The sequence below is a fragment of the Barbatula barbatula genome (assembly GCF_947034865.1).
Source record: "Barbatula barbatula genome assembly, chromosome: 12".
In the NCBI taxonomy this organism is placed as follows: Eukaryota; Metazoa; Chordata; class Actinopteri; order Cypriniformes; family Nemacheilidae; genus Barbatula; species Barbatula barbatula.
This window is the reverse complement of record NC_136775.1, coordinates 13409402-13432445: the sequence shown is the minus strand read 5'-3', so window position 1 is coordinate 13432445 and position 23044 is coordinate 13409402. Positions and strand designations below refer to the sequence as shown.

The window sequence follows — 23044 nt, the reverse complement described above, 5'->3', positions numbered from 1 at the left end:
ACAGAGAAATGTATTTGGAAGAAGGCTTTTAACCAGACAGATTTAGCATATATGATGACAGAATTTTCATTTTTGGGTGATGTACACATAGTGTTCAAAACTGGGTTTCTGTGGACAGAGATGTCTGGGCAGCTCTATGGTTCAATGTCAACTATCAGCTCAATAGTGCGAGTTGAGGTAGTCTGCCTGTTTGGCCAAACAATAGATGACTAAGGGTTGGAAATGATCTGTTAGGTTGTAATGCAGAAACCACATGCATAAGCCTAAATTCCTGACTTGTGATTTCTTATCTGCTATTTGTACAGTGAGTTATGTTTTCCTCATACAAAACCAAATGAAACATAAGATGTTTCTAGCTTACAGTCAGTGCTGTGGGAGTGCTCCTTTTGCATCTGCCTCAGATCATTAGAAGGTAAAGTCCTCTCATGAGATTGGAATGATTTTGGAATGATGTTGCACAGAGCCTGAGGCTATAACAAGGTTGTGACTTACAGAAGACTGTTACCGGCATGAAGTCATAATAATGATGGATAATAGTACATCCGACGAGGTTGACTAATAATTGGAAAATATAAGGTAACATGTGTAACAGCAGGCCCCAGACATATATAGATTCTGATGAAGTCTTTGTGATTTTAGAATGTAATACCATTAGGTCATAAAGAAAATGAGGATTTATTTTGTATTTGATGATGTCATAGTAATTTTGCGATCGTGCCCTGATTTGGGAAATATGTAGCTCCATCATGTACTGACATCATTGTAATCAAAATGCATAACCTTACAGGCTCTTATGGTGATTTTGGGATGTGCTCCTGCATGAATTCATACTTATTTTGGAATGTGACCTTCCAAATCCGGATTTGAGCACATGGTTGCTTAGTATCAAATTTACTGCTATGCTTTTGAGTCTTTTTGGTTTCTCAACTATTACAGACCCTTTAAAAGGTTGGTGATCGAAAGCAGACATGGCTGCCATAGCAACAGTCCCCAACTACACCCCATCGGTATGGGTACGGTTATGCCATGCCATTCCCCGCCTGGACTTGACACTCCAGACCCGAGATAGTGTGTTCACGCCAGACAGCTGGGAGTATCAGCAGGTAACTCTCACCTGACCTCTCCTGGTTTCTTAAACAAACATTTGGATGATGTAATCGGTAACGAGAGCCAATAGCATTTCATATTCAAAGCACTAATTTGGTAAACACTCTTGTTTTTGGTATTTGAGGAAACGACAAACGACATACACAGTCGTATGGGTTGGCGGAGAGACTCTTAAAACTAAAGGTGCTTTAAAGGTTCTTTACAGCGATGCCATAGAATAACCATTTTTGTTCTTCTCAGTCAAAGATTCTTTATAGAACCATCTCTTCCTTACTTTTTACAATCTAAAGAACCCTTATCCGCTGCAAAGAACCTTTTGTGAAACAGAAAGGTTCTTCAGATGTTAAAGGTTCTTTATGGAACCAAAAGGTTCTTCTATAATCTATGGCATGGAAGAACCTTTTGTAAATCTTATACGTAAATCTTATTTTACGTTTTTTGAACAGTGTCCAATGACCAGCACATAAGTACAAGAACTGTGATGCAGTAACAGACATTACATACAAATATACAATATATTACAGTTTTTATTTAACATTAAAAGAAACAACTGCATGCAGCTTGATTGTTTAAACTGAGTCTAGCCAGGATTCTCCCAGGAAAAGAAATTCCCATCTTGACCAGAAATACAGAGACAAAGCCAGATTATAGGATGGAAGCTGGAATAGCTTTACAGGATTAGAGTCATATGATGAGAGAGAGAGGAATAGATGTGCTAGAAAAGAAGAGAATGTGAGAGGGTGAGGTAAACGGAAGAGAGAAAAAAACAAGAGTGAATTGCTCATGGATAACGGTGGGAATCGCAAAGAATTGAACGATACTGACGAAAAGAAGCCGAGATAGTGAGAGAGAGAGAAAGAGGGGGGAAAGCAGTGAATGTTTTTAAGTAGGTCACAGATTATTAATAGAGATCCAGTGGTGTGGATAAAAAGAATGAAAGGGGGAGAAGAGAAGAGAAGAGTGTGCAGGACCGAACGCGTGTACAGCAACTCTGGGTGAGGATGAGAGAAGGTGAGTGGGGAGAGACAGATGAAGAGAGAAATTTAGGAATATGGATTGGGACCAGATTGCAGGAGTACAGTGTATAAATCCTGAAAGCACAATGTTAGACTGCCGTATAAATCTGACAGTAAGCTTGAATTGCACACGCCCCCTTTCCCTCTCTTTGATTGGAGCAACCATGTTGTATCAGCCAATAATATAAAAGAGACATCCTCCATTTTATCGAATGCTGCTTTCCATACAAGCACACGTTTAATGGAAGTAATCAGGTTGAATGTTTATTTTGTGTTCTGCTTTATTTTTTGCAACCTTTTTTAACAACAAGCCTAAAGAGGCATATTTTAGCGTGATTTGATTGAAAACTCGATTCCATTGCTCATATTTCTTTTTGGAGACCAATGACATCAACAAGTACAAAACACCACACCAACTAATTCTAATGACAGTGTAAAATACTGTAAATGGAAAACTGCATACCCTACATGTCAAATCTTTCATTTTCTGTTTCTCTAGACACTTTTGGTCCTCTCCAGCTTCTCCGCCATTGCTCTCGTCCTCTCGCTACTTGTCATTCTTTCCTTTCTCATCCACTACTGCTGCTGCCATCGTGGTGAGGGGGGCAGAGACGCAGAGGAAGAAGATGACGATGACGATGCCAGCGGTGGCCATGGATACGGCAGCAAAAAGGGGCGGGGCATCTGTTGTGTCACATGGGTATCGGTTGCAGCCGTGACGTTGTGTTGGTAATACCTGTTAATAACAGTCATTTTCATATGTTCTACATTATTATTCTAGTGGGCAGAAGTTTAACATTCCTTCACAGGCCTGACCAATCAAACTCACCCAAAGAGATGACATTTTGTCATAATTTATTTTTTCCTCACTTACTCTGTATGACTTTTCTCTGCAGATCACAAATGATTATTCAATCATACCGTTCAATGAATTAAATGCAATAGCAATGCAATATGACTAACTTTAATGATGTTCTGTACTGTTACTATTTTAACATCTTCAGAGCTATGAATATGAAACCAAACACTTGTTCAGATGATTTATATTAATGCAATATCGCACATTTGATTGTAAGATAGCAGTTCTGGTTTTAACTTTTCTATGTGATGTTATGATACAAACGTTCTAATGTTGCAGAACCGCCCTGATGACATCACCCTCTTGCCATCCATGCTCTTTTTTCGTAGATTTAAAGGAAAAATGCACAGTGTTTCACAGTGCAGATCTTCATACAAAGTTGATACATACATATAGAGAGCAACTTCAGCTTAACTGCTTGCAATACAAAACGAATGTGTCAGACACATAGAAGCACTTTCTTTGGCCTAATCTGGGTCAAACAGTTAGCGAGATGTTTGGTCGTACTATTTTTGGCGTGGTGGGAGGGATTGAACAAACATCTGGCCCAGGCCTCAATCTTAATATTTGAATATGAGAGAAATATGAACATGAAATTGGATTCAAAGTGTAGATGGTATCGACACAGTGTGGATTATTCAAATAAGCTTTCTTAGTTGTGCCTTCTCCAAACCGTCCATTTATACAAGATGTTTAATATGTACATAAAACTATATTAAAATGTCTCATTTTGTTTCCCTCTCCGTTTCTCTCCCTCTCCCCTTGTGTACCCTCTTCCTCTCCTTTTTTCTTTCTTCATATTTTTGCGTTTTGTAGTGTTGCTATAGGCATTGGTTTCTACGGCAACAGCGAGGCGAACGATGGGATGTATCAGTTGACCTCATCCTTGCTCACTGCCAATTACACGCTGGCTTCCATCGATCTACTGGTGAGAACCAAAACACATAGACACACACACACATTCAGAAAAGCTTTTTGCATCAATCTCCCTTTGAAGCCCATGGGACCAAAAGCTTAAGAAATGCAGCAGGCTCAGCACACACACTTCATGCATTTATTAGGCTGTGATCGCAAGTAAGCAAACTAAGGAATTCAGATTACCAACACATGTATGTGTGTGTGTATGTGTGTGTGTGAGAGAGAGAGAGAGAGAGAGAGAGAGCTTTGAATGCATTTGTGTTTGAAAGCTTGAGATAAAATCCACTACGAATATTGATTTGGCTGGTCAATCTACATCTATGTTGACCTACTTCACTCCTACTGTACTTTTATACTGTACATTTCTCATGCACTTCAAAGTAAGATGCTTAATCGTAATGTTCTGTTCTTGAATTTCAAGGTCTCAGACACTGTGGCTGGGCTGCAGCAGTCAATCTCAGGGCCCTTGACCTCCATGGAGGAAGTGTTTGGAGGACATAAGCCGGCACTCGTGCCCACGCGCTCCTGCAGGCGTCTGTCAGAGCGGGTGGTGTCTCTCCTGTCCAACCTGACCCTGGGAAGGGGTTTGATCCCCGTCACTGATGGCATTTACAGGGCCAATGGGAGCGAAAGCATAGTGGGAGCCCTGACCCCAGCTCCACCATCTGTAACCCGCAACCTTAGTCCATCATCCAACAGCGTTCCGGTGCCATTCTCTCCTGGCTGGGCAGCCAACACCCTCATGGTGAATGAAGACTATAGGTAAGGGAGTACTGGAGATCTATTTCCCAGTGTTACTACTTCAGTTCATGTAAAAATAATTGTTGTTGAAATGTAGAGTACAGAGTATTAGAGTAATGTTAAAATAAATATGCTTATAGTCCTCTTAGAATGTTATGCTGTAAATTGTATCAGTATACTTGTTCTTTGGGATTGAGCTGTTTGAAGGACCTGGTACTGAAGATGTTCTGAAAACCTGCTGTGTTTTTTGTTAAGGTGGCTGTCATACGTGTTGTTGCTTTTGCTGGATCTGGTGGTGTGTTTCTTTATCCTTCTTGGTTTGGCCAAACAGGCTCGCTGGCTACTTATCCTGTGAGTATCCTTTGATCTGTTTCAGGATAAAAATCCGTAAATTAAACATAAAAGGGCAGTTTTATTTTTGCTTTATGACACCCACTGTTGCACAGAGAGGCAGACAAATGTGTGTGTGTGTTTTTTCAGGATGACAGTGCTGACCTGGTTGGCTCTGTTTCTGAGTTGGGGTTCTCTCGGCCTGGAGACAGCCACTGTGGTGGTGAGTATTCAGGCAACGTCAACCCTGACAGAAGAACAACAGTTCTCTGCAAGTGGACATCCAGAATCCAACCATCTGTGAGGGTGTCAAGGAGTGTGTGTGTGGGGGGGGATTGTGTCAGTGCACTTTAAGGGGGCATTTGTGTTAACCAAGAGCCAAAAGTCTGTGAATGTGACTTTTAAGTTTTAAAAGGTCAGACCAGCCAAGATGCAGTCACTTATTGTGTGCTTATGAAAGCGAGAGAGAGAGAGAGAAATAGAGTGTTTGTGTGTGCTAAAGCGGAAAATGGATGTACTCTCTGGGAACTCAGCAGTCATGGCACAGTCCAAAAAAAGGAAAACTGGAAAATAGGGCAGAGATTGTGTGTGTGTGTGTGTGTGTGTGTGTGCGTGTGTGTGTGTGTGTGTGTGTGTGTCAGTATGTGTGTTGCTTAGTAAAAAGCGTAAAAATGGATGCTGAGTTGAAGAGCATATAAGAGGTCTTAAGATCCAGAGAATCTAAAAATAAGACCGTGATCTTGAGGTATATTAGCAGTAAAGCTGTTTTTGTCAGCAGCAGAGAGATTTGTAATGCTTATAAGATACTTAAATTAAAATGTCTTATTTTTTTCTATTAAGGCATATTTAAGCTTGAAGTAAACTTAATTCAAGATAAATTGTATCAAAACATCTTATTACTTTTCTCAAATAAATGTATCTTTATTTGGATTAGGAAGCTTGAATATTTATAGGGGGAAAAAAAAATATGTATATATATATATAAAACAATATTATTTCAAAATCGTTTTCAGTTTTTCTGAATTTAATATAGGTATGTGTTTGGCTAAAATTATAATTTTTGTTTCATTGTGTAAACTACTAACAATATTTCTTCAAAATTAAAGAAATAATATTTCTATTTGCAGAAAAAGAAAACTGGAGAAACAGGTTCAAATAACAGAAAAGATGCTGTGTATGTTTTCAGACCTCAATTACTTCAAAGAAAACAAGTTAAGATTAACTTTTAAGCAATACAACAGTAATATGTGTACATGTATTTAGGTTTAAATCAGTTAAATTGTATTTTTATGTGTTTTTATCACAGTTTTCTTGTCTCTTGTCATGCTGTCAGTCACATTGCTTTGTCACTCCTGAGGTTTGATTTTGTTGAAATTGAACAGACACTGGACTGGAATGGCCACAATATATCTTGAAATGCTGATTAAATTAACATTTGTAATGGTCCCTTAATTCTTTCTGTGAATATACAGATATACAGTATATATTATTAAAAAAACAAAGAAAGAAAGAGTGACAGGAAGAGATGGCAGTTGCTGGCTCTCAAAAGAAAGGTTTCATTGTCCAGAACCAGCCTCGCACTTTCCCTTTTAGCACACACACAGACTCGCTCTTTCTCTCTTCTCTGCACACTCGCTCTTTCCCTCTCTCTTCTCCGCAGCCTCTTTAGTCCTCTTGTGAAGCTCTCGATAATATTGAGTCCTTTTTACTTTGATTAATTTGACACTTTCAGACAGACAGTAGAGAGTGAATGGAGAACTGTTACTGGTTGCAGGAGACGAAGAAGGGATAAGAAGGGAATAAAAATGAGTGATGATTTGTATGTGTGTCAGTGAATACAGTAGATCTACAGTCAGTGAGAGTGAGAGAAGTATGTCACTTGGTCACTGTGCCACATTTTCTCTCATGTTTTCACTTTCTTTCTTTCTTTCTTTCTTTCTTTCTTTCTTTCTTTCTTTCTTTCTCTCTCCCTATTTCTATCTTTCTTTCTGTTCTCTTTCTCCCTATCTCTCTTTCAGGCCCTGAGTGATTTCTGCTTCAACCCAAACACATTTGTTCTGAACTCCACTCACTTCAACTCTAGGACGAGCTCAGGTGCAGTTTTGTGCGTTGTCTCGCATCTTAATCTGTCTGTCTGTTTTTGACACACAAATCTGACTCGATCACTTGGTCTGTTCTCTCCAACTAGAAATCCTGGACTACTACTTAACCTGCAACAGGAGAATGAACAGCCCATTTCAACAGGTGCACAACCTTGCTATGTGATGCAGTGATGTCATAGGAGTCACACAAATAGATTTCCCTAAATATTTGAAATTGAAATGATGTCACAAAACACAGATTAAGAAATTAAAAGCAATGCAGTTCATGTCAAAGTAGGGATGAACAGAACGAAAAGAAATATTTTTTTATGTCATTAAGACTCAGAATCGAAAAATGTATGAAATTATAAGGAGATCAAATGTTAACAAATGAAATAAAAGTTCAGAGTATGCATTAAAACAGGTGAAATCCAGTATTTTCAGCAATAATTTTCTTTGTTAAACGGGCAAAAGCTACTCACCCAGTCCCAGAGAGCGCTGTCTAGCATCCATTCCCATCTGTCCAGTTTGGAGAGAGACGCCCTCCCACGCTTTCCAAAGGCAGAGGTGTGTTAACATTGCTAAAATAGGAAAAACTGAAAAATATGACAAGGAAAGTCAGGCTATACAGAAAACAATATGCAATATGCTGTATTATTTTTTAGAAGTCACTCAGAGAGGTACAGCAGATCCTCAACTCCACTGAAGGCAACTTCCACCAGCTGGTGGCGCTCCTTAACTGCCGAGGACTGAACAAGGTAACCATAGCAACATATTCTCCATCTCAGCCTGACTGAAAGTGTGTAATTGAGATATCTTACTGTTAAGTAACTACTTTCTCAATCTATTCTGTATTTCTCACCTCATTTGTTTGTCTCTCAGGATTACGTTGACTCTCTGAAGGGCCTGTGCTATGATGGGATGGAGGGGTTGCTCTATCTTTCCCTCTACTCCTTTCTCTCTGCTTTGGCATTCACAGCCATTCTTTGCTCGCTCCCTGGAGCCTGGAGGAGCTTTCACAGGTGCATCTCATCCCTCCACACCTTCTAAAATCTCATCTGCTGTATTTACAGGGGTGGCATTTTTCATTATTCATGAAGACCCTTTAAAATTAGGAGAGCGTAAGACTTTGTAAAAACACTGTTTAACTAGGTGTCATCACCTGAATTTCACCTGGCTTGTGGGCCACGGGTAACTTTGAAGGGATACTCCACCCAAAAATGAAAATTCTGTCATTATTTAATAACACTCAAGTTGTTTCAATCCTCTTTACATTTCTTTGTTCTGTTGAGCACAAAGAGAGATATTTAGAAAATTTTTGGCAACTGACATTTCCTGGACATCATTGATACCATAATAACAAAAAAATGTTTTTTTAGTTCTGTTGAACACACACACAAAAACATATTTTGAAGAATTTAGGAAAGCACTGAGGCACCTTTGGCTACCATTTAAAAATATATTTCAATGATAATGTCCCGGAAATGTCTGTTGCTCACTTTTTTGTGTTCATCAGAATTCATTCATACTATTTCATGATAAGTTTATACAGATATGGAACAACTTGGGGGGGAGATTTTAGGATCAATATATCCAAGTTATAATAGAATAAACCTGAGTTTTGTAGTACTTTCATACATATTGGCATGCTGTCAGTCTTTCACATTGCGTTAGATTACTTTGTCATTCCTGAGGTTTGTATCTGTTGACACACAACAGGCACTGGCCTGGATTTCGCACAATACATGTAGAAATGCTGATAAAAGGCTAAACTGGAGTAGTCTCCTCATTTTCTTAGTGGATGTACATAGGAAAAATAGCAAATGCAGCCGTGATGTTAATTGAGATGGGCCAACATACACTTGAGTGCAGTTTGGCACAAATGGGTCTGTGGTAAGAGGGTAGATGCTGTCAACCGCTCTCATCCAAATGAGAAATATGATCTTCCTTAAGAACATTAGGGCTTAAATGCACTTTGCTCCTTTTATCTGGATATGGTATTAATGCTGCTATTACGAATTGGTTGCCTTTATGTGCTCAGTCACTTATCATCGATTCAGGTCTGCTTGCTACCCCACTCTAAGTGCCTTAATTTGTCAAATCCAATTTCTTTGTTACAAGGGTGACTGCAGTGTTTGATTGCCGTAAAACTGTGCCAAGATAGAGTCCATATGCACAGACATTAGATGACAGACGAATAGATTACTGCAATAATGAAGAGGAAGGTCTCAGAGCCTGAAAGAGACCTGGATTAAAAGATTACCAACCAGGCTGGGATTATTTTCTTTTATTTGACAATATCTACATGTATAGTTAAGAGGTACATTTGTGATTTTCAGTAAATGCCTTAAAAGGCTTTTTTTCACAAATGCATTCACGTGCAATTTTATAACACTCATTTATTTTTTTCATTTCTTTAACTCTGGCTGGATGGCACAGCGATTCAGAGGAATATGAGGACTCGGACAGTGAAAGCGAGGACCCCTTCACTTCTCATCAGGCACGTAGACAGACGGCCACAGGCTCCCAGCGAGGGGACTTGACCCCCTTCTATAGTTACCAGGGGGCTGCCTGGACCCCCCCCTTTTCTAGCGCGCCACCGTTACCGTGAGTAGCACACGCACAGACACACAGACAGACAGACAGAAAGAATACCTCTACACACGAGGTTGTGTAGATCACTCACAGCAAAGCCTATGGGACATGACGGCACTAATTGCAACTCATAATATATACACTAGATCATTATTCAGTCTTTCCCAGAGTATTATACACAAGTGTAGGTGTTAGCAGAAACGTACGTCCTTTACTGTAGCACTGTGCTGGAGCAGATAGGCATGCAGGCTGTGTGACAAATGACCTTTGCACCAAACACATAAAATGAACACACAGAGGCTTATACAAAACACTAATAACCAGCATCATTTGTGTTATGCACAGACAGGCAAACATATCAAAATAGAAAGACGCCGATAGGTAGACAGGCAGGTGCTAGATGGAGCACACAGCAGACAGACAGACAAACAGAAACACATACACGCACAGACAGACAGGTGTATACTGCATGTCAACCACAGATTAGCCCTAAAACAGACATGAGTCCAGAGGTCTGTCTGTCTGTGTGTCTGTCTATTGGTCTGTCCATGATTCCAAGACAGACTTAGATCCACTAATCAGACGATGCACAATATAGGTAAATCCCGCCCAACCCCAATATTTCTTTCAAAAACTGCATCACTCGTTTAAAATCTATTGCCTTGCTGTTTCTTTCCTCCTGCTTTTCAAATCTTTCCGTCTATCTCTTCTGCTTTTCTTATAAAAGATCTGTGCAACACGAACACTTTAGCTTATTGACATTTCCATAGGCTTTAAAACAGCGGACTAAAGGGGTCTTTGAAACTGGCTGCAAAAATATAAATTATATTACGTTACTAATTTAAAATCAGAGCATCAGAACAAACTGCTACATAATCAAATTATTATGGTAATTATTTTCTATTTGAGATATCGGACTCTATCCTCTGTAGTGCCGATTCTTCAATAAAATTATAAAATATTCTCAAAGTTCAATGTCACATCTTTAACTCTCTTCTACCTTCTCTTGTTTTTCACCCTGGTTCCCGCCTCTGCTTTTCCTTGGTGTGGCATGTCACTGTCTTTTCTGTCTGCTCCATCATTTCCTTCACCTTGTTCCTCTCTGCACCTCTCTCTTTCTCTATGCAGGACTCCAAACGTTTCCTCCAATGGCAACCCTGGTTATGAGAACCTGCTTTTGAGTGACAGGCAGTCCCCACCCCCCTCTGTGAGTGCCCTTGTCTTTGTGACATTCTCATGATTCACTGTGTTAAGATTGTAAAAGAATGACAGTCCGATTGTCAGTGCAGACCCTTTGCTAAGCCCCGCCTTTACAATATTACTGATCTGGGACCAGTTGCATAAACTTGGCGGCTTCGTTTAGACTGCGTCTCATTAACTAGCAATTAGTTAGGACTAATTGGTCTTACTTTTCATATTCCAATAAGCCTAATCTACCTTTTATGTAACTGATTTAAAGAAATTATGAACAGTCTTGATGAAAAATTGTATGACTTACTTCTAAGACTAGTCTAAGCAGTTTATGCAACCGGTCCCTGATCTAAGTTTAGAAAATCAGGGGGGCGGTGCCTAATAAAGAGTCAGTTGATTTTTAATTGTAAGAAACTGCAGTTAATGCACTATTAAAATGTATTTTCTCTTTTTTCTTTCTCCATGGATCCTCTTCCATCCAATTATATCTGGTTTTGTGAAACGGCAGTACTCTCCTAGCATGCTGACTGGATACGGCGGCAGTCAATCACACCCCAACCCCGCCCATTCCAGAAACCTGTACTCCCACTAATTATTTTTATGTATAGTAGAAAAAATGTATAGGAAGGTTTAGTTTTCATATGGATGGACACTTTACGAGAGACTAATTTAAAATAAATTTTAACTCTAGATGTTAAATATCTGTGTGTAACGTCAGTACCATTGAGTCCTGGAAACAAATGGATGTAACAGATTTGTAAAACAACTGACAGTCATTCACTTCATTTAGCCGTATTAGCCTCTCACGTCCTCTTCCTCTAGTGTCATTGTGTACATCGCTCTGGCGTGGAAACAGGATGGTATTGACGTTACAGTAGTGCTCTATTTTTAAATGTATAACCACTTTATTTTGCAGTTTTTATATTGTTATATGTAGTCACGGATGCGAAGTGGCAATGGCACAATTTCTTTGTAAGATTTCGCAGTTTTCTTTTCACTTTTGTTTATCAATATTTGACAAAATCCTGTTTTATAAGTGGCAACTCTGTATTATCTTGTATACCCTCTGATGATATATAATACTATAGAAATTATTTATATAATTTAAATATAAGAATATATATTCTATGTATAAATGTTTGATTGTTAACGCATTTTGATGATCAACAAAACACCATTGAAAAAAATAGTTGAGGGCTGGTATCCATTTCCTCTGCCAATACAACCACGTTTTGCCGATTGCAAAGCAATGGCCATAATTGTAAGCAGCAATAATCATCAGGACTTGCAAGCACCATCTGTGTCTGTGTGTGTCATTATATACATATAAACATTTGAGATTGCATTGGTCCCTTAGCTATCAACCTGATGTTAATCCCTTAAAATGTTTCTATGGTTTAATGCTCCTTTTGAATGGCATCCTTTTTCACAACAGAGTCTAATATAAATGAAATAAAAAAATACAGTAACTAAAGAGGAATGTCTCGGTGTGTTTGTGTTTTTACACCTGTCAATACAGCACTTATACAGACAGTACACTACATGACCAAACGTATGTGGATATCCCCTTTCAAATAAAAGCTTCGGCCATTTTAGCTACACACACACTCAAGCATACATTCTTAAAAAATTTTTAGAATGGGCCTGTTTTCTGTTCCAGCATAACAATAGCATTTTAAATATTTTACTTTATCTATGGGATCAATTGACACATCTACTGCTACCCGGGCCCACGTCACTCAAAAACATTCTTATGAAACAGGAGCGTCTCAGCAAAAAGAGAATCTTCAACTGTTGAAGATGTGACTGTTGATCACGTGCACATTGATTTACTTTGTATTTAAAACGTATCATAATGTCTGTAAAATAATATGATCTGGTCACTGTTGCAATATCATTGAACAGCACTCTGGATAAGATACAAACGAAATAAAATCAGATGAAAGGCTCTTACAGAACCAGCAACATAATTCAACAAACATTAGCGATGTGATGGACATTTTAAACAGAAACTAGAAACACTGTAAAGTTCTTCTGATTCCTACACTAGCACAATGAGTCATATCACATGAGTAAAACCCCTTAAAAGAGAAGCAAGAATTCAAATAAATAAAACAAATCAAATTTATTCTTTGTCCCTCCATTTGGTGGTTCTCACAGAGTCGATGTAAGTGAGGCAGCTGATCAAAGAGCTAGAAAGCTAAACGACACCAGCATGAGACAGACAAACTCTTCATTGCTTTCGTAAATGCACAGTAAAATGTACACTGACATCTAAAAAGCAATCTACCATACATTGAGTAACATTAGAGTACCATTTCTGTGCATAGTCGTGACAAAGACGCACAAATCTTTGAGCTACATCAGCAGTGGAGTGCATAGACACAGATAAAGTGAGAGATCATTATTCCTGAGAGGAGAAAGATCGAGAGACAGAGAAGAGTGATGCAGTTGGGACAGCGAAAGTAGTGTCTTCCCACAAACCACACAGCCAGATCAACAGTTCCTTCATATTAGGTAAGGCCTTTGATTTAACAACACTAGATCATTCTCTCAGACTTCCTTTAGTAACTGAATGTGAGCACATTACCCACAATCATCTTGTAGAGCCCTTCACGGCTCATCTAACAAATGAGCCCTCCAGTGCTCCAGTGTTTCTCATTCAGTTACTTGAAATGTCCTGTTGGGAGAAATCAATTCTCGGGGTCTTTTGGCTTCAGCCACGTGCCATCGTCTTCTACTTCCTTCTGGACGACGAGGAGCATCTCTGCAACATCCGGAGAAAGCTGTTCGGTGAGAAATGACCTTGAAGGAAAAAAAATGAATGAAAGTTAAGATCAAAGATGTGATGTAACCCAAACATCGTCACTGTCCTTCTGAAACCTTGTATCTACAAACGTTTTTCAGAAAACTTATCATTGTTGACAAGCACCTTCTAATACTTTTAATTGGTTAGATATTTGTAAAACCCAGTAACAAATTTAAAGGGTGACTACTAATAATGATTTATGAAATATAAAGATACAAGGTTTCAGAAGGACAGCAGCGATATAATTATTAAGGTAAGATGCAGGACAGTAGAAATTCAATAATAACACATGAAGGATGACAGGTGGATGTTAATCTCACAGTAACAATGTATCTTTAGGCAGTAAAGCCAGATCACGTGATCTTACATATGGTATTAACATCTGTCTGTTAACACCTTTGGTAACAACAACCGTCTCAGCTCAGCCATTCCCAAGTGGCAAAGATTGTAATTTACACCTGCTCGTAACATACGACCTGTGACCTCTGATGACTGCAAATATGAGAGCACTAAAGAAGTCCTAATAAAAAGTAAACTATCTAACAAAAACAATGTGTCCGACTACCACCAAATGTGGTTTAGTTGATCAGACCGTAAATTATTTTGGATCCAAGTAATCTGTATTTTTTAGTGATCTGATCACATCACCCACGACACGCTTTGTAAAGTCTTTATTTCTCACCGGAGTTCTGTTTCACCGCCAATACAGCCAGGCCCCTTTAATTTGGAGTCTAGGTTATAGTACTGTCCATTGACCTCTCGTACTGCCAGCCAGTGTCTGCGTCTCAGTGGGAGAGAAACAATTCCAAGCGACACCCTTGATGGGACGTTCAAAATAAAGCCTTGAATTTTGTTCAGGCATAAATTCTGTACAGACCTATAAGACAGAAATGGGAAAATCATAATGATTTATTATGACAAATAATCATGCTGGGTTCACACCAAACGCTTACAATCGCGTTCCACGCTCTTTATTACTAAATTTTTTCAACCTTCGCGGAAGACGATATTGACGCGTGTCCTCGTCATTCACATCTGTACGTGTCTTTGCATTGACTTTGTATGTAGTTTACTCGCGCAAAACGCTTAATTTGCGTTTGGTGTGAACCCAGTGTCATGCTTGGAGTCACAAGTTACTGTCATACCTGCGTTTGTCCCACCATACAGCAGCAAGCTCCCGACTCTGCAAAGCCGCCATAATCACATTTACATCATAGTTTCCTGTGCCTAACACAGAGCGGTGTGGATTCATCATACATTGTGGGGCAAGCCTGTAGGACATTAAAACATAAGATTACACATGCAACCAGCCCTCTCCACATGAATAAATTACAACAAAGTTTCCTGTAATGGCTCGATCCATCGCTAGCCTGTGTCTGAGCGCGAGCATTGTTTTACATGGGATTAAATGTGTGCATGTGCACTTTTACACACATTGGTATGGACACTGCAAAGTATTATTATCAGACAATGTTACAGAATTCAATAGCAAAATATCCTTATGCTTTGTTTGGGGTAATCATTTCTTAATTGATTTCTTTCTACATACACCTTAGCCCCAGATCTCCTAACATGGAATGTATTATCTATAGAATTAGAATTTTAAAACGTTTTACTTAACATTGCATATAGAAAATGATCTGTTTAATATTTGACCTGTGTTTCTCTCTCCTTTATCTTAAATGTGTGCTTCTCAGTATTAACCACTGTGTGTCTGCACGTCTATGTGTGTTAGGACGTGTGCATGTTGTGTGTGTGGAGTGTTTTGTACGTGGGTATGAATCGGTGCGTGTCTTTTTGTTTTTACTTGTATATTTTGTCAATATGTTTCATGTACAGCTGCTTTGTAACAATGAAAATTATACAAACGCTATATAAATAAAGTTGACTTGACATGAAATTCACAGTGTTGTATCAACAGTAGCCCTAAACGGACAAACTGCTCTACAGTGCATGTTTCCTAGCGTTATATCTTTCAGGGAAGAAGCGAAAACCTGACGACATGTTTGTTCTGTGTCAGCCACAGTTGTGCTTCGAAATGGCACGGGTGGAGTGAGCCGTTGATAGCCATTTGCAACCTCACCGCCAGATGCCGCTAAATGTCATACACTGGACTTTTAAATATCCAAAATGTTTGAAACACACGGACAAACACTGGCTTATGTGACCTGGGTATATAAGGATGATCCCCATTACTCCTCAACCCACTTCCACACACACAAGCTCACCGCTTGCAGATGTCATCTGCTGTCTCTTTGGTGAACACTCTCTCCTGAAGCACATTGTTCAGGGCATGAATGGCGCAGAGCTCCAATCTCTGTTTCTCATGAAACACCTCGCCCCCACTCATACTCACCCTACATGAAAAACAAGTACAAGTTTGGACAGATTGCCCAGAGATTCATGTTTAAAAACGTACTATATCGGACCACATTGTTTTTACACGAGTAAATAACATGTCCGTTCAAATGAAGAAAGCACAAAGGACTGAATGTATCCTACCTTATGGAATACAGAAGCCGCCGTGCAATGACCTGTCCAGTTAAAAGAAATGGTACTGAGACGTACCGTGAAATGTTTATTGTTACATTAAACGCATTGTGTAACATGTAACACCCCGTTAATTACTTAACTTACATAATATCTGGAATGAGGATGCTATCGGTTTCTTGTCCGTGGCGCTAGCCGCTCTGGCGGAAGTTATTGTTGTTGCGGTGACGCCCCGTTTAGTCATAGGGGGGTTACGTGAAAAGGGGGCGCTGTAAGCTTCAAGCTCTATCGTTTAGCCTTGCACTGGCCCTCAAAGTAGCGTGTTCATTTGTATTAATTATGACTATGTTCTAAATGATGTGGATGCCATTTAAACTGAAAGGAGACATGGTTAAAGGATAAGTTGAAGTGTCCTAGAATACACAATAGAAATATTTTAGAGAAAAACGAATTGATCCAAAACGAAGCGTAGTGCGCTCTCTAGTGGTGATTCACTACTACTACTACCACAAGCGTATTTTGTTTATTTGAGGGTCTACTGTTTATTATATAACCGAAATGCATCGATTGCAATGACCCATTTTAACATAATACACTAATATAGTACTTCGCCCATTAAGCCTAAATCTTAACTTAAACGCTACCTTCTACGTGTCTAATTTAAACGTAAATGTTCATTTAATATTCTAGGTAAATGTAATATAAATTCCAAATAAGAGATTGGTATGTAAGACTTTATAATAACCACAGGCCAAATTAGCGAGTATTTATTGTTTTCGGAGGCTTATGAAACAGTTTTACTTTACTATATAAACATATAGTTCAAAATAATATACTTTGAATAAACTCTTCTTCTTTATAAGCAAAATGTTGAATCCCTTTTAAATTCATTATACTGCAATATAGACGACGTCTTCTTCTTCTTCTTCTTCTTCTTCTTCTTCTTCTTCTTCTTCTTCTTCTTCTTCTTCTTCTTCTTCTTCTTCTTCTTCTTCTTCTTCTTCTTCTTCTTCTTCTTCTTCTTCTTCTTCTTCTTCTTCTTCTTCTTCTTCTTCTTCTTCTTCTTCTTCTTCTTCTTCTTCTTCTTCTTCTTCTTCTTCTTCTTCTTCTTCTTCTTCTTCTTCTTCTTCTTCTTCTTCTTCTTCTTCTTCTTCTTCTTCTTCTTCTTCTTCTTCTTCTTCTTCTTCTTCTTCTTCTTCTTCTTCTTCTTCTTCTTCTTCTTCTTCTTCTTCTTCTTCTTCTTCTTCTTCGTCTTCTTCTTCTTCTTCTTCTTCTTCTTCTTCTTCTTCTTCTTCTTCTTCTTCTTCTTCTTCTGTTTAATGGCTGTTGGCAAACCGACTTTTTATTTTTTTATTTTTTTTTTTTTTTTATTAGCATTTTAGAACATTAACAAAAAGACAATCATAGTTTAACATTCACAAACAACCTTAGCTTGCATACAAATATTTGAACATAATATTCATATCATTCCCAAGTACAATGAAGACAGTGAAAGATAATAATAAATAAATAAACAAACAATAAATTAAACAAAGTAGGGGAGTAAGAAGTTATTCAAATTATAAAACCAAGATCTTCCAAAACTGAGTACAAATACACTGCTTTAGGACTTTTCAACTTTTTCACGGTCTTTAAATATACATTGAATTCCTCCTTGAAAGCCACTAACCGTGGAGGAATTTTGAAAAATTTACACTTGTGTATATAAAATTTCAATAGAAGCAACACATTATTAATTACAAAAGATAACTTTTTATCCTTAATTAATAGACCAAACTTAATAAGTTCCCACGACAATATCAGCCTTACAGGTAATCTTTGTTGCAACCAGCTCAACGCATCGTTCCAGAATATGGTCACCAAATTGCACTGATAAAATAAGTGTTCAACCGTTTCTATCTCTACCTTGCATATTTGACATACATTTGAATCTCCAACGTTAAATCTTACTCTTAAAAATTCTTTTGTTGGATATATATGATTCAAAATTTTAAAATGCACCTCTTTACACTTAGGATTAATGGGAAATGAAAGAAACAGAGTTCTAATTTTACACACATCTTTCTTCTCATAATGACGAAAAATATAATTTCTCAAAACTGGACCTGGAAAACAATGTTGTATTAAACAATCTCTTAAGAATTTGTTGGAACATTTTCTGTCAACAAATCTTACATGTTCTATAATAAGTTCTTGTAGTTTAGGTGGCAAACCGACTTAAAAGGTGCAATGTACACGTCTTTCATTGGAGCCGCATTTTAAATCGCATTTGTCCCTGCCTTTGGGAGGGCACGAGTTATTCAAACGCACCTATTACCAATGAGCATTTTTCGCATTCTCAACTTTCTCTGGTCCGTGGGGTTTCTAAGGTCTGCTACGTCAGCCCAGCCTCTGCCCCGGTTGGTTACAGTGCGCCGATTGTTAAGCACGGGCATTCTTTATCAAATTCTGATTGGCTAAAACACATTCGAACTGCGTCTTTGAAGAATTGTATTTTTGTTCCTGTGTCAAAGACTGCTAGCTGATAACGGGCTACGGTAGCCGTCTTGTTAGCCATCGAACAAATCAACTTCATCAGAGACGAATTTGACAGTTTATTGGATGTTAAAACCTTACAGGAAATATTGCATCGGAGGACAACATCGAACATAAATTTCACGAAGGAAAGCTTGGAGTATAGCTGGCTAATTTAATAGATTAGCAAGCCGCCTTAGCCTAGCCTGCTTGATAGGGACAGTAGCAAATGCACATTATAGTTAGAAATTGGTTCGGAAAGGTCTCGCCAGACTCCAAATACGCGGGGGACTTGATTAAAGTTGTAGCTTGTACTGCTTATAACTTTTAGATTAGTTAAAACTGATCACAGTCGCTCTCGCTATAGATCGCGAGTCGCCGGCTAGGTAGCAGTTGGCTCATTTTTCTTATTCGGGACAAAATTGCTGACATCTCCGCTACATACAGCTGGAAATGGTATGTTTATTGTATTCGCTGATTTGTAACTAATAATATTATTTGATAAGGTGGGGAAACATTTTTCAGTTTATACTTATTTTTACAGTTAAGCTTGTTAGCTAATATGCGCAACATACTTTGAAGTTTTGGGTGTGCTTGTCTTGTTGACTCTTCGCAAACTTATTTGCCCTTAAATGAATTTGTGTTGAGTTTGTATTTCTTCGTTTTTATTGTTCTGGCTATAAGGAAGGGATATTATATGTTGTCGTAGTCTGCTATAGGCTCATTTGAACATTTGCATTTCACTATAATGCTTGTTTTCATGTGTATACTGTTTATTGTAACTTGGACACAGTGCGCTAATAATAAACTAGTAGTGTTGCAAAATTGTCAACCCACAAATGTCAATTCTCGGTTATGTGACGCTCGCTTTTTGTGTCTTGTGTGTAGAATTCAAACGTGGAGAACTTGCCCCCTCAAGTTTTGAGACTAGTATATAAAGAGGTCTCTGCCTTGGCAGCAGATCCTCCTGAAGGGATCAAAATCTTCCCTAGTGAGGAAGATATCACAGAGCTTCACACTGCTATTGAGGGCCCAGGTATGAATTAACATTATTATTGGTTCATTTTTAAATTTTTGTTCCTTGCACAAGACTTGAAATTTCATGTTTGCTGTTCACACAACAGAAGGAACTCCTTATGCCGGAGGGGTATTCCGAATGCGGTTGGTCCTTGGGAAGGATTTTCCTGCTGCACCTCCCAGAGGCTATTTCCTCACTAAGATTTTCCACCCTAATGTTGGACACAAGGGTGAGATCTGTGTCAATGTACTGAAGAGGGACTGGAAAGCAGAACTGGGCCTGAGACATGTATTATTGGTAGGAAGATTTTTGTCTCGCTGCTGTTCTTTTAAACATAATTTCTTCATTGGTTGAGTGACACTGAAGTATACTTTTTTCTGGCATATTATTAAAAAAGATGCTGCACGACTATTCTATGCAGTGAACCTGTAATCAACCTTGAATGTCACTATCAGTCCACATGTATCAAGAGTTTGTGTTGATATTTTAGAGAAGCTGTGTTTTTCAACACTGATGATGACTCTATCAGCCAAGGCTAGATGTAGACATGGAACAAGACAATTTTATATCTATCAAGTTTTCTTTTTCAATATTAAAATAGATTTTCTGTTTTATTTTTATATAATCGATTCACCATTTTAAACTTTGTTTAAAAAGAATTAACTTTTTTCCATTCATCTGGCTTGTTTTATCATAGCTGGTGAATTTGTCAACTTATCTCTATAATCATATTGTATTTATCATCCTCTTCTTTGTATCTTTAACAGACCATCAAGTGCCTTCTGATTCATCCTAATCCAGAGTCAGCTCTCAATGAGGAAGCGGGCAGGTTACTTTTGGAGGACTATAAAGAGTATGCATCGCGGGCTCACCTTCTTACAGAAATACATGCTATGGGAGGCACGTCAGGGGCTCCTCACGAGCTAGCTGATGGACCCCAACCCAAGAAACATGCAGGAGATCCAAACAAACGTGTAGCTGGGGCTGGTTTGGCAATAATGGCTGCTGGTGCCAACAACTCGAATAACAGCAGCACCAGTGGTGGCACAAGTAGTAGCAATACTAATATAGTTGCGAAGAAGAAAACAGATAAAAAGCGAGCGCTGAGGCGACTATAAAAAGAGTGAATCTGTGTTTTTGTGTACATATTATTAATGTATTAATTATTAGTGTGCAGACCACCATTTCTTCCACCTCAAATTGTCTTTGCATTTTAGGATAGCACATTCATTTTATGATCCTACCTAATCGCTCCTTGCATTTGTTTGTTTCTTTGTCTTTTTTTACTTACTCTCAGGACTTGAACTGTCCTTGTGACAATTCTTCCTTTTTTTCACTCGTAAGCCGAGTTTTATCTGTGTTTTCAAATGTTACAGTTGTTTTGAAAACAATAGTAAAGGTTTTTGAGAAAAATCTATTATGTAATGCCCTTAAGTAAGATTTTGGCTATATTTTTGTCGTGTTTCCTGGTCTACAAGTTCCAGGAAACATTGATTGTTATGGCCCCCCCCCATTCTGGCGGCAAGTACTGTCAACACAGACAAGTTACCTTGCACAGCTTTGATATATATTTTAATTTCTAGAAAGTTAGTTTTTAGAAATCTGTCCATTTCAGTTAAAGGTATAGCTCACCTAAAAATGAAAGTTGTATTTTGTTTTTACTATTACTCTTATAAACCTTAATGTCTTCTGTGCAACACAAAATATGTTAGACAGAATCTTAGTGACTTCACTTATATGGGATAAAAGAACATCGAAAATATCTATTAATTTCTCATGTGTTATGCAGAACAAGGTAGGTCATGCAGGTTTGAAATCACGTGATGTTGAGTAAATAGACAAACTGTTCCTTTTTAGGTGAGCTGTGCCTTGAAGCTAAAATGTAAGCGGTGAGTTTTGTTCTTCAGGGTATTAATAAGTAATATTAAGCAAAGGAGATGATTGTTTTCTGTGTGCGTGGTGTAAGAGATGCAAAATTGTGCTAAGCGGTGAAGGGGTTGAAATGTGGTCTGAATATAACTCATGAGAGGACTGTTTTTTACTAGTTTCAAGCATTTCTTTGTGAGGGTTTGTGATATTGTTTTCAGATTTTGTCCAGTTCTTTTCTTTGTATAGTCAACTTTTCAAAAAGTGTTTTTATTTTAAGTGAACAGCTACATTTTATCTGACACTTTGGGGTTTGAGCTGGAGTCATTGCAGTATTGTGCCAGTTGGAATAGAGCAAAGGGCAACTCCTTAATCATAAGATTAAATGCCACTTCTATCTTATCATTCAAGTTTGTCACATGCTCTTTGTCTGGGTTCGGTTTAAAAGTCTTTGAAACGAAAAAAATTATTTGGCAGTTAGAATGCTGAATATTTTATGACCATAGCTGCACTTTTCTCTAGTCCCACTGGTATTTTAATCAAAAGGCTCTTAAGAAAATCTGAGGCCTTTATTTTCCCAAAGATCCTGTCTAACTAAGTGCTATGAATGTTGGGCAGGATGTGCTTGCAGAATGAGATTTGCCCATCTGTAAAATCGTGTGGATGAACAATAGGGCATTTTGTGGCCATCTAAGTTATTTAAATTAATGAAAATAAAGGAATTTTAGAGAAATATGATCTTTTAATGTGTTGGAATGTTTTGGGCGAATGCATACATGTTAAACAGTTTTTTTTGTTGATATCTTTATAGTCCCCTTTGCAAGATGTAAACACTGGTCCAGCAGCACTTATGGTTTCATTCATTTTTATGTTATTAAATCTTCAAAGATGTTTGTTTAATAATTTGGTAATCTATGTTCTGTTTGTTGAATTCTGTTCAAACCTTTGTGGCGTGTTCATCTGAAGTGTTCTAAATGTGACCCTGGATGACTAAACAATGTCTTATGGGTCCATTTTCGAAATGGGATTTTTACATTAGCTGAAAGCAGAATAAACAAGCTTATATTTAGGGTAGGTAATATACTAAATATATTCATGGAATACCATAAAAGAAAAATCGATAATTTTGCCCCATACAATGTATTTTGGGCTTTTACTAAAAAGAAAATCCCGTACTACTTTTTGCGATCCATGGTAACATGTATTTACTGGATTTTAACCCTTGGGCATCAATTAAAAAAAACACACCTAGGCTGAAAATTGACAAAAATGTCCATTTCCAAACGCGGTCATAAAATTAAATACAGTATACATATTTTCAATGACTTAATTATTTCACTAGAATCAGTTCTTATCATAACCAACAAACATTCGTTCATTTTTAGAATTTTAACCCTTTAAATACCAGTTTGTTTACATGGTGGCCTCGTTGTTTTGCATGACAAAAATTTTATATATTCGAATTATTTTCTATATAATAAATGTGATATTTTATTATTACAGTTTTTT

The 23044-nt window shown here is 38.0% G+C and overlaps 3 protein-coding genes across 4 annotated transcripts; 2 read left to right on the top strand and 1 right to left on the bottom strand.

The window, feature by feature from the left end:
- Nucleotides 1-968: 968 nt before the first annotated feature.
- Nucleotides 969-11510, top strand: ttyh1 (tweety family member 1; the record flags this gene model as incomplete). Its single annotated transcript, XM_079469447.1, has 14 exons — nt 969-1103; nt 2623-2852; nt 3799-3910; nt 4322-4662; nt 4897-4992; nt 5122-5194; nt 6990-7065; nt 7160-7215; nt 7527-7619; nt 7718-7810; nt 7935-8074; nt 9492-9659; nt 10776-10854; nt 11347-11510. 14 exons carry the CDS (start codon nt 969-971, stop codon nt 11428-11430), a joined length of 1776 nt encoding a protein of 591 aa, XP_079325573.1. The 3' UTR covers nt 11431-11510.
- A 709-nt stretch (nt 11511-12219) lies between these two features.
- Nucleotides 12220-17211, bottom strand: josd2 (Josephin domain containing 2). Of its 2 annotated transcripts, none has more exons than XM_079469469.1 (6): nt 16285-17211; nt 16150-16204; nt 15876-16004; nt 14793-14918; nt 14330-14524; nt 12220-13643 (listed from the first exon to the last, which is right to left on the bottom strand). In XM_079469469.1, exons 1-6 carry the CDS (start codon nt 16379-16381, stop codon nt 13532-13534), a joined length of 714 nt encoding a protein of 237 aa, XP_079325595.1. In that variant the 5' UTR covers nt 16382-17211; the 3' UTR covers nt 12220-13531. The 2 variants fall into 2 exon arrangements, with proteins under 2 accessions (XP_079325595.1, XP_079325596.1); XM_079469470.1 differs by having other exon boundaries at nt 12941-13643; nt 16150-16181; nt 16285-16381.
- A 1149-nt stretch (nt 17212-18360) lies between these two features.
- On the top strand, nt 18361-22770 carry ube2s (ubiquitin-conjugating enzyme E2S). The gene is made up of 4 exons (XM_079469471.1): nt 18361-19107; nt 19540-19687; nt 19776-19966; nt 20437-22770. The coding sequence occupies exons 1-4, from the start codon at nt 19105-19107 to the stop codon at nt 20785-20787; spliced, it is 693 nt and encodes a 230-aa protein (XP_079325597.1). The 5' UTR covers nt 18361-19104; the 3' UTR covers nt 20788-22770.
- The last annotated feature ends 274 nt before the right edge of the window (nt 22771-23044 follow it).